This window comes from Brassica oleracea, chromosome C3 (assembly GCF_000695525.1).
Source record: "Brassica oleracea var. oleracea cultivar TO1000 chromosome C3, BOL, whole genome shotgun sequence".
Taxonomy (NCBI): domain Eukaryota; kingdom Viridiplantae; phylum Streptophyta; class Magnoliopsida; order Brassicales; family Brassicaceae; genus Brassica; species Brassica oleracea.
In genome coordinates, this window is record NC_027750.1 from 34,575,680 (window position 1) to 34,586,760 (window position 11,081).

Below are 11,081 nucleotides of genomic sequence, written 5' to 3' on the forward strand. Positions count from 1 at the left end.
AAATCAACTCAGCCTTTTGATTAACAAACATCATTCAGAAAAATAAATCTCAGTTGACAAATCTAGAGTGAATCCGTCAAAATCCAGAGATCAAGTAACTAAATTCAAGCACTCATGTGTATATCAGCACGAATCTTATTTTACGTAACAGAAACATGAACTCATTAAATCGACAAAGAGGAAACATATCTCATGATTACCTCCAGAAGAACCTTGCTCATCCATCACTTGTTGACACTCCTTTGTAGGGAAGACACTCGATCGACTCCTATTTTTTCGAGACAATATATTATTGGAGTTCATAAGAAAATTGAACTCTAGTGGAAGAGGAAGCGCCCTCAAACGAAGGATCTCGAAGGAGACGGTAACCCTAATCAACTAAAGGCGACACATAAGAGGACGGTAGCGGGCCGGAGAAACCCAAAACACGGATCAAAAATAATAGAGGTGGGTCATTGATTGTTGAAGTAAGGATAGAGGTAACAGTAATTACAGAGGAAAGGATCGGCGGAGAGGAAGTGGAAGAGACAGAGTTCTACGACGTTCCAGACTGCAATACGTGTCTTATGTGTAAACTGGGCCATAGAAAATTTTTAAAGCCTACACGAAAGGGCCAGTTCTACTCTTTAAGTTAGAAGCAATGGCGAAATGTCGAAAGAGAATTCCCTCATTGGCTGAAGACATGGATAGCTTATATGATGAGTATATCTCCCTTTTAGTATAGTATAGATTTTGATTCCCCGTCCTACTACAATTACTACATGCTAGAACGGAGAAGGTTAATGAACGGAGAAGGTTAATGAATTAAGTTAATTAGGCTGTCACTGAAGTTGGGCCAAATCGAGAAAAGGTCTATCTCCTCTTAATTCATAGAAAAAACGTCTGCATAGTGACAAAATGCAAAATCATTGAAACAATATGATTTTTTTTTTTGACATCATAGAAACAATATGATTACGTATACCATTTCAATATGATTACATTATTTTTGAAATAGGAAGAATAAATAAAACAAAGAAAATAGCACAAATTTGATGCCGAGGAGGATAATGCGTCATTCAATTACATCCATTTTAGTTTCCGGAGTAAACTGCAGTAAGAAACTTTTTGAGACGTTTATTATATACACAAGGTCTCTCCAAATGTGCCAAGTGACCTGCTTTTTTTATACTGTCCATTGTTGCATTTTCGCCTAGTTGCCTGTGAAACAGAATTGAAATGAGAATATGTATATATATTATTATTAATATTCAGTAATGATTTCAATGAAAAGTAACTTTTGCATTGCAACTTACTCCTTCATGCTCTTGGCCATTTCAAGATTAAAAAGTTTATCACTTTCGCCCCACAAGAGATGAATTTTCTGCATAACCAATTTTCTTATAAAATAATAATAATATCGCTTTGTTAAGTGGTAAATACTTAATGTTTTGGATTTAAGTAATACTATTTTCGTTTTCTGTATAAACCTTGAAAATAATATTTCATTTTATGCAAACTATTAAATTTCTAGACAAGTCATGAGTCGAGTTCTAACTAGAAGTAATTTCATTCTTTGTATAATGATTTTTAGATGTTGCGAGAACAATTCCATCTTATTTATTCTATATCTTATTTTGGTTGTTTTTTCAAATTGTGCTTTCATCTGTTGGGGTTTACCTCTAATAAACAATTTGTTGCAGACTAAATAAAATTGATAGGATTTCTATACATGCTATTTCCAATAACCTTGGATTTATAAAAGTTTTTATAAATACTGTATTCAATAAAGGAGGAATTAAAAAAACCTAAAAATTTGATGAATTTCCTAATCCAGTAATCCCCACTAAGACTAAATTACAACTCTCAAGGATAATATATTTTCTCAAATAGACCACTATATTTTTTTTAAAAATTCCAAAAGAGGTCCAACAATCTTAAGATTTACTGAAAAAAATTCTAATAATTTAGGAACACTATAAATGATTAGGATCCATTTCCAAACTCGTAGAAATCTTTCTAAATCTTAACTTTGAATTTCTTTTGCTTTGGAGTTAGATAAATCTTGTGGTATTTTAGAGTACTTTTACGTAGAGAGTAATTGATATTTTTGTCGGAATCTTCTTGTATGGAATTCTAGGTTAGATAAATGAAACAATTATGTATATTGTGTGAATAATTATGTAATTATTCTTGTATGGAGTATTATATAAAAACCTGTTGTAAACGAGGGATGGTCACATCTTCGTTCCTGCTGGTGACCAAACCTTCTAACAATTCTGCTTTTTCTTTCCTATTGGTATCCATCACCTTAACATTTACAATATATATTATTAACCAAATGAGAATGATTTTTTTTTCTCCCAAAAGAAAAGAATAAACCCATATGTAAAATCTTCAAAATTGTGTAAGTTCGTACCTCAAGGTAATCCTTGAAGAGACGGTTCGGGAACCACATGGGTCTATGAACAGAAAGGGCAAAAAGAGTCTTGAGTCCCTTAACCGAAGTTGGTAACAGAAGATCCGCTGATGACTTAAACCCTATACGGTTCAAATTCGACTCACTGATCGTATCAGTCATCGCGAGTACCGAACCTGATATAGACATAAATTATTACTGTATCTATATATATATATATATATATAGTTTAAGAATGATATTACTACGTAAATATAATAATATAAGACAACTCGGTGTCTTCCTGCACAAAAAATTAAAATATTTTTTAACAGATAAATATAAATTATATTTTAAAATAAAATTTTATTAATATTGTAAATTTTAATTTTAGTATCAATATTTTAATATAACTTTTATTTAATTAAACATAAAAATTATATTTAAGAATATGCATGTATATATTTAAAATTATAATCTTAGATAGATTTTTCTATCTATTTATTTTAATTAAATATATTAAATAAATTAGTAAAAGTTGCATAATTACCAAAAATTAAAATTAAACAATATTTATAAAATTTGTAGATATATAAGAACATAATGATTTTACGATTAAAATTTTATAATTTTCTAAAAAAAATTGTATACATTTTTAAAAAATTTAGTAATAAAATTATATAATTTAAAAATATATAATTAAATTATATTTCGAAATTTACAATGCCATATTTGAATATATTTATCTTAAGGATGATATATGAGTTATTCTCATATTTTATAAAAATTTCCAAAAATATAAATTGACATTAAATGTAATATATGAGTTATTACCTTATTTTAAAAAGTTTACCAAAAATATAAATTAACATTAAATGCAATTGTCCATGTCATATTAAGATATAAAACATGTCATCAATTTCGGTAGCTCATGTCATATTTGTTTTGTGAAATTGATTGTAAAAAATACATGTGGCAAAATCACTTCGCAAATGTAGTCTAGAATATAGGTTTTCCAAATAGCTTGTAATAAGATGACCAAAGATTGATATACAACAAAAAAGTGTCTTTTTTTGGCTAGGAAAACAAGAAAAAGGCAATGGATGGTTAGGCATAAATTGCTTTGCATGTTGCATGATAGAGATAAAATATCAGAGGTCCAGGCCAGGCCACTGAAACTTAGAAAACGTTTATCCCATTACATGTCGGGTGACTAGGGTCAAGTGTCGTGGGCTAACCCCGCTTTGACCACCCACCCTATACACAAGATATCCAAAATATGGAAAATACCTGACACCACCATGGCTCTAACCATCTCAGGGTACTCTTCTACGATTTTGAAAGCCACCATTCCACCGTAACTAAACCCTACAAGGACAAACTCATCCACTCCAAGGATACGAAGAGATTTGACCAAACAGTGGGCTTGAAAGGCGGGTGACCTGTCCGGTTTATCTGAATAGGAACCACCGAAGAAGAGGAGGTCCGGTATATAGATTGAGTATTTTTTGGCTAGTGATCCGACCTGGAATTGCCACGTCACGATCCCTTCGGCTGCAAAGCCGTGGATGAACAAAATGGCTGGTTTAGTAGGTTTCTTGGGTTTCACGTCAGAGTTTTTGTTGGACTTGTTGGCTTTTTTAAGGGTTTCTTTGGGGATCCAGAAGTTTATCTTTGTCCCTGGTTCGATCTCTACGGTGTATGGAATAACGCCGGCTAATTTCATGAGGCCGTACAGTATTGGTTTTGGTGATTCTACCAAGTTCACCATTGTGTTTCCTTTTTGTTTGTTTGTTTGTTCTTCTTATGTTTGATAATGAAATAAGATAAAAGAAAAGGTGAGATTTTATAGTTTGAGTTGTGATTATTTATAATGTATTTGGTGTTATGTGATCTTATTTATACCAGTCCAATCATTTCGTGTTTTGCATTGTTAATTTTATATTGCCAGACTTGTTTTGATTGATATTTTGCGAAATAGCTAGTAACTTTGCAAAATGTAGTAACTATTTAACTTTAGTGAAATAAAAGGAAAATCCGTTTTTCTTTGAACTTGGGGTAAAGTTTATTTCTTTTTTAGTAGGGATGTAGCCTATATAGTGTAGGATTGTCATTTTGGTACGCATAATTGGTTCGTACGATTCTACCATTTTCTGTAATGTTACCGACAGAAGTATTATGAGTGCCTCGTATATTAGAGTAATGTTTCTCTTCAGCAATTAATGATTATTGTGGAAATATAGTTCTTACTTGTCTTGCATGAAAACTCCGAATCTTGTAAAAGTTGGAGATATACATTTTCTTTCTTTATTCATTTGTGTTCCTGGTGTTATATGGACTATACAGGTCAATTTTACAATGCTGCAAAGAAACCCAACGTGGTCCGTACCACCCACGGTTTCTATATTGTCAATTGACGTACTGAGCTACGCGATTAGACCAAAATTAATATGAGTAAAATAGCTTAATTATATTGTGATTAATGAACCCTTCTCTGGACTACATGACCCATAACCTCCAAATCTCCAATAATTAAGTAATCACGTCATCTTTGAGTGTTTTATTCACAAATTGTACCATAATGATTATAAATATAATATGCACAAATCCAAAATGGCCAAGACATATGCATAACCTAACTAACTTACCGAATATAATATATATTAAAAACGAAAGTCATGCCAAAATATTGAATATTACATTTATATTATCAGTTACTTTCACTACAGCACAATCCACACCAACATCTATAATTCTCCAATTTTAAATAATACAATTTCCAAATTCACCTTATAGCCCACTTTTGCTTAATTATCATTATTATTTCTCTCACAATCATCTACAATGAATGTATTGAAACGTCTGATGATAATCTCCATCCTCCGAATATTCTGCACCCCTCCGAGTCTGCAATATCTTGCAGTGTTGTCAGGGCCGGCTAATATGGGGGACAAGCGGTGCAACCGTTCCGGACCCAAAACCCGTGTCCTCCGTTCAAGTTACGGGTCCAATTTTTTTATATATATACATGTTTTTATATGGAAAATTTTAAATATTCATTAAATTTGGTTTAAAAAAGACCCTAAAATATTTTACATGTATATAATTTGTTTTTATCAATTTTTTTATAAAGATGTTGATGATAAAATATTCTAAAATACATTTAAATATTAAATAAACATGAATTGTAGAAGCTCCTTGGTCCAATGGTTTAACTAAGGGTTCATTAATGTTTCTACGCCCGGAGGTTTGGGGTTCAAACCCCAGAAAACGTAAATTATGCATATTATGGAAAAAAATGATTACAAGAGGTTTTCAGCATGGCGGAACTGTCGACTGTAGGATCGTCTATGTAATATTTCTCAGCGTTGTAATAGCATAATTAATCAGACGTTAAAAAAAAGTTTAGAGAATTTAAAAACCTAATTTTTCTTTTTCCCAGGGGTCCAAGTAAATGTTGAGCCGGCCATGAATGTGTTGTTATACAAGATTTGCAGCCTTATGTTAGCTACTTGACTAGTAGAAGCAGATCAACCTCCTGAATTATAGAAGTTTAAAGAAGGCGAATACTACATCCGCCGATAAAAAAATAGCTTGTCGTCAAGCGCGGTTCTAATACTGTTTGGATCTTGTACCATATTATACAAAATGAAAAAAATATGTTGTATATATTAATTTTATGAAATTTTGACCTATTTTGCAATTTTTAAACATTTTTTTTAATTTTTAAAACATTTGTATCCTAAAATTTTAAAGAAAAAATTAATTAAAAGTGTGAGACTCGGTACAAAAGCACTCTCGGCACAACCTTAAAACGCCACTGCTTGTCATTGCATCAAGTCAGTGGCTAAAATAAAAGCCTGAATTGGCTTAATTAAGCCCTAGTTAGCAACGGTGGCGCGAGCTCGCCTGTTGATGCATCATCTAGTGTGGACTACACTATATGATTTTGACCGATTGACTTTCTAGATAACTTACCGTCCACTTATAACTCCTCAAAGTGCATATACTTATAGTATATCAATTTAACCTTCTGAGGGACATCGAACCCCTGACCTGCCAAGACAAGGAGGTAATGGACGTAGTTAGTAGCCACTAACCCAATAGAGTAAGCCTCATACGTGTTGCTGTAGAATTAATGGGCCTAATCGAAGGCCCATATTGTTTGCAAATTAAAGGCCACTTATACGTCGACGAGAGCCACCGCGAGATTGGTTAGAAGCTGTTTCAGTGAATCGAAGAATGGGACTGTTAAGCATCATTCGGAAGATCAAGAAGAAAGAGAAGGAGATGCGTATTCTTATGGTGTATGTATGTCAGATTCACAATCTCCTCCCATCTAAATGTATCTCAAATTTGATGATTTGTGCTGTGTGTAGTGGACTTGATAACTCAGGGAAGACGACGATTGTTCTGAAGATGAACGGAGAAGACACAAGCGTGATCAGTCCGACTCTTGGATTCAACATCAAAACCATAATCTACCAAAAGTCTGCTCCTTTTTCACAACAGCTTTCTAGTTTTCATGTTCTTGGTTGAGTAATATATCATCAAACATGTATGTGTAGGTATACGCTGAATATATGGGATGTTGGTGGGCAAAAGACTATAAGATCTTACTGGAGGAACTACTTTGAGCAGACTGATGGGTTGGTTTGGGTGGTGGATAGCTCTGATCTCAGAAGGTTAGATGATTGCAAGATGGAGCTTGACAGTCTCTTGAAGGAAGAGGTATTATCAAACTGTCTACTATGTTTTCCAATCAAAAGCTTGGATACTACTGATCTTCATTTTTAATGGCAGAGGCTTGCTGGGTCATCTTTGCTGATACTAGCAAATAAGCAGGACATTCAAGGTGCTCTTACACCTGAAGAGATTGGTAAGGTAAGGGTTTTGAAACTTTAGAAACTGTAATGGGTTTAGTCTTTGTCTCTCTGTCATGATAGGGTTTATTCTCTGTTCAGTGAGAATTCGTAAGATATGTGTGTGTTATATCGGCTTGATTCTTCTTCTCTCTGTCTTAAAAGGGTTACTCTCTCATCTTGAGTGAGGATTATTTGGGTCGAGTAAGATGAGTTTTCATTTTTCTTTCTTGTGCAGGTGCTTAACTTAGAGTCCATGGATAAAAGCAGGCACTGGAAGATCGTGGGTTGCAGTGCATACACAGGTGAAGGTTTGTTGGAAGGATTCGATTGGTTGGTTCAAGACATTGCCTCCAGAATTTACATGCTTGACTAATCTCTCAACTACTGCATTGCGCAATGGCATGCTATGCTCGAGCATTTCCAGCCGAAGATTCAGTTTCACAGTCCTCACAGACACCCCCACGTTGTGCCTATCGAACCTGTTCTTTTATTACCATTTTCTTTATTCAGCTCAAGTGACTTCACATCTGCACTTTAGCTTTTCTCTTTCAGCCCTTATTGTAACAATGATTCAACAAACATGTTTGAAGACAAAAATCTTCTACTCTTGTTTGATTGAAAATTAACATAAACCACAAAATGATGTTTCATACATCCAAGTCAAACTTATTGATAAGCATATCCCAAAGCTATCACCAAACAATCAAGGTTCTCCACAGAGTAAACAAAGAAAAGAAGAGATCATTTCGACTTCTTTCCAACCTTCTTCTTGACGACTTCGTCAATGTACATTATGCCTTTGCCCTTATAAACCTCAGGAGGTTTGCAACTCCGGACAGTTGCAGCAAACTGATGTACCCTATCCTTGTCGATCCCTGTGCAGCAAACCACATTGTTCTTGAAACAGAAGATCCGGACCGCCGGAGGAACCGCGAGTTCCACTTCATGACTGTAACCTAACTTGAGGTACAAGAAACGCCCTGCTTCCTCAGCTCGGGCTTTGTATCCAACTCCAACAATCTTCAAGAACCGAAAGAACTTGGCTTCCATCTTCCTTTCTTACCACACAGAATGCTTCACCTGTCTAAAACGAGAAAATCTCTGAACTTGTCAAGAACGTCAACTTAAAAAAACAAAAGGGTTTCACACTAAGTCAGCAAACTTCGTCCCTATACTACTCAATCAGACAAAGGAACCCTCCTGGAGACGTGGTAAAAATCGTTGAGCTAAACAGGAAATACGTCGAACACTTTCCGTGCAACACTACGAGAATAGTTGAAATGGAAAAGGAACCCCATTTACATGAACACAGTGTGTTCTCCACAGTTCCCATGAACACCGTGAGCTCTAAGCACAAAAGATCTCGAAATCATTTGTACGTGATCAATGGAATAGCCAAGGGGAAGAAGAAGAAGAAGATAATATGAGAGATCCATATAGAAGAGAAACAGATACCTTTATTGTTTTCCGGCGAAAAGAAAAGAGGACCAATGGGTCAGTGCTACTTCTTCGCCGGCGGATCCAGATCACTCCCTAACTCCTCCGGCCTTAAACCTTTTCTGCTTTTGATTTCGTTTCTTTGAAATGCAGATTAAAAAAGGTTGATGTTTTTAGCCGTTTAAAACGACACGCTGTTTATGCTACCTCGAGTTTACAAAACCCACTGGTTAAGAGCTGTGTTTTGCGTTTTGGCCGATTGACGGAAAATGCGGTTCTGGTTTCCTTTATATACTAAAATACAAGTCATTTGACGAATCAAAAATACTTTGAAAAAAATAAAAAAACTGTTGATTGAAAAGAAATTGACTTTGATCCCTAATTTTTAGCAAATATGTATCAGAATAATCTGTCTGCGATCAAACTCATCACTTGACACGATTTTAAACTGTTTTTCTCTTTTATAAACGGGCAAATCTTTAAAATAGCACATTTCTAAGTTTATATCGCAAAAACAGCACTCAAAAACTAAAATGAACAAAATAGCATTTTATCTTTTGAAAATTTTAATTTTTTTATTTTTCAAAATTTGAAATCTTATCCCCAAAACCTCATTTCTAAACTCTAAACCCTAAACCCTAAACCTTAAATCCTAAACTTCACCCTTTAACTCTAAACCCTAAGTTTGTGACTTTTGATAAAACATTAAGTGCTATTTTTGTGAGTTTTGACCTTGAGTGTTAGTTTGAGAACAAAAACTTGATTTAGTGTTATTTTTGTCTTTTTCTCGTTATAAATTTACTCTCAATTTCTTTTTTTTTTTCCTATCTTCTCCGGCAAAACAAGAAATCTTTTCATTCTTCTTAAAATTTCAATTTTCACATCAGATTTCTTCACCAATTTAATTTAAATTTTTTTTCATCTAGACTAATACTTAAAAGTCTATTAAAGACAATATTTTAGATTGATACCGTGGAATTGCTGTAAGCAATTGATAACTGGTACAGTAATTTTGAAGAGAATCAATTTTAGATCACTATGGCATAGCTAACTTAGTTTCTTCTATCTATTGATTCAGAGCCTCTGGGAGTCATGGTTTGGAGAGATAGAATGGAGCATAAGCAAATATTATTCTTGAGAAAGAAACTATAACTACACTCACGGCCAATGATCTTCCGGTTGAATCAAAGATCATAAGGTTTTGGCCTCACAAAGAAGGTTTTGCATGTTTTTTATTCTTTGCGATTTTCTCTTTGATTTGTTGACTTTCTTTTGTAACACTTTTGATGTTTCATTTCTTGAATTAACTATTTTCAGTATTCACTACTGCAATTGAGTTCGAAGGTAAAGCTATTGGTGAAAGTATCATGAAGCTTGCAGTTACGAATCCAAACGTGGGTTTACTTTATTTAATTGTTGCTAGACAAGTCTTTTAATTTATAAAAAGTATACTAAAGTTTAAAATTTTAATTTTATAAATTCATCAAGCTATCAAAATAAGTAATGTGGGTTAATTTTGTTTGTCTGTCTGTTTTTAAAAAAGATGTTAGGTAAATTAGCATTTTCTGATCAAATTGGGTAAATTAACATAAAATGTCAATTTTAAACTATAAAAATTTGGACCTTTCAAAAAACTATAAAAACTAAGACCTTTCAGAAAACAATAAAAATTAAATAGTAAATTTATTAGGTTCATCATATCTAAATTTACATTAAACTAAATAAAGTATTTGTTATTCTATTTGAAATCATCAAATGTTGTATTTCAAGTATATTTTATATTTTGGTATATATTTTCTTTATTTTGATTTTCTTTTACAAAACACATATCCATTTATAATGATATACAAGTTACTCACTACAAGAAAACAACGGCATACTGAGGGAAAAAATCGTCGGTATGTCGCCGGAATAACGCTATTCCGACGATATACCGACGACAAAAGTCCTCGGAAATAACTCTTCGGAAATTCATTTTTCCTCGGAAATCCCTCGGAAATTTCCGATGGAATTCCGAGGAACTGAATTTCCGAGGAAACTCAGAGGACCACTAGATCGTCGAAAAGTTCCTCGGAATATACCAAGGGAGGACTTCCTCGGTATATTCCGAGGAAATTTCCGATGGTCCAATCCTCGGAAGTTCCGACGAAATATTCCTCGGAATTTGCATCGGGAATTTCCGAGGAACGTGGCCCTCGGAAATTTCCGACGAACGTAGCCCCTTGGAAAATTCCGAGGAACATTCCCTCGGATTTTTTTTTTTAAATTCCGACGACTTATTCCGAGGAAAAGGTCGTCGGAAATTTTCGAGGGTGCTTTTCCTCGGAATTTCGAAAAAATTAATTTTTTTTTAAAAATTAATTTTTTTTAAAATTAAAATTTGTGAAATTTAAATTCGAAAG

General features: G+C 33.7%; 3 protein-coding genes across 5 annotated transcripts; 1 reads left to right on the top strand and 2 right to left on the bottom strand.

Moving 5' to 3' along the window:
- Positions 1-1,010: 1,010 nt before the first annotated feature.
- LOC106333077 (putative 2-succinyl-6-hydroxy-2,4-cyclohexadiene-1-carboxylate synthase) lies at positions 1,011-4,221 on the bottom strand. Its single transcript, XM_013771564.1, has 5 exons — positions 3,668-4,221; positions 2,399-2,574; positions 2,197-2,289; positions 1,296-1,363; positions 1,011-1,200 (listed from the first exon to the last, which is right to left on the bottom strand). Exons 1-5 carry the CDS (start codon positions 4,146-4,148, stop codon positions 1,074-1,076), a joined length of 945 nt encoding a protein of 314 aa, XP_013627018.1. The 5' UTR covers positions 4,149-4,221; the 3' UTR covers positions 1,011-1,073.
- A 2,361-nt stretch (positions 4,222-6,582) lies between these two features.
- On the top strand, positions 6,583-7,850 carry LOC106328868 (ADP-ribosylation factor-like protein 2). Of its 2 annotated transcripts, none has more exons than XM_013767401.1 (5): positions 6,583-6,688; positions 6,757-6,867; positions 6,946-7,108; positions 7,181-7,261; positions 7,478-7,850. In XM_013767401.1, exons 2-5 carry the CDS (start codon positions 6,797-6,799, stop codon positions 7,613-7,615), a joined length of 453 nt encoding a protein of 150 aa, XP_013622855.1. In that variant the 5' UTR covers positions 6,583-6,688; positions 6,757-6,796; the 3' UTR covers positions 7,616-7,850. The 2 variants fall into 2 exon arrangements, with proteins under 2 accessions (XP_013622855.1, XP_013622854.1); XM_013767400.1 differs by having other exon boundaries at positions 6,590-6,684.
- An 8-nt stretch (positions 7,851-7,858) lies between these two features.
- LOC106328869 (60S ribosomal protein L6, mitochondrial-like) lies at positions 7,859-8,925 on the bottom strand. Of its 2 annotated transcripts, none has more exons than XM_013767402.1 (2): positions 8,698-8,925; positions 7,859-8,326 (listed from the first exon to the last, which is right to left on the bottom strand). In XM_013767402.1, exon 2 carries the CDS (start codon positions 8,290-8,292, stop codon positions 7,984-7,986), a length of 309 nt encoding a protein of 102 aa, XP_013622856.1. In that variant the 5' UTR covers positions 8,293-8,326; positions 8,698-8,925; the 3' UTR covers positions 7,859-7,983. The 2 variants fall into 2 exon arrangements, with proteins under 2 accessions (XP_013622856.1, XP_013622857.1); XM_013767403.1 differs by having other exon boundaries at positions 7,930-8,322.
- Between the last annotated feature and the right edge of the window lie 2,156 nt (positions 8,926-11,081).

Excerpts from the sequence above, each read along its gene's own strand:
- LOC106333077 (XM_013771564.1), bottom strand. The coding sequence starts at position 4,148 with ATGGTGAACTTGGTAGAATCACCAAAACCAATACTGTACGGCCTCATG. Across the intron at positions 2,290-2,398 it reads TCTTCAAGGATTACCTTGAG|GTGATGGATACCAATAGGAA; the intron begins GTACGAACTTAC and ends GTAAATGTTAAG. Across the intron at positions 1,201-1,295 it reads ATGGCCAAGAGCATGAAGGA|GCAACTAGGCGAAAATGCAA; the intron begins GTAAGTTGCAAT and ends TCTGTTTCACAG.
- LOC106328869 (XM_013767402.1), bottom strand. The coding sequence starts at position 8,292 with ATGGAAGCCAAGTTCTTTCGGTTCTTGAAGATTGTTGGAGTTGGATAC.
- LOC106328868 (XM_013767400.1), top strand. The coding sequence starts at position 6,620 with ATGGGACTGTTAAGCATCATTCGGAAGATCAAGAAGAAAGAGAAGGAG. Across the intron at positions 6,685-6,756 it reads GAGATGCGTATTCTTATGGT|TGGACTTGATAACTCAGGGA; the intron begins GTATGTATGTCA and ends TGCTGTGTGTAG. Across the intron at positions 7,262-7,477 it reads CACCTGAAGAGATTGGTAAG|GTGCTTAACTTAGAGTCCAT; the intron begins GTAAGGGTTTTG and ends TTTCTTGTGCAG.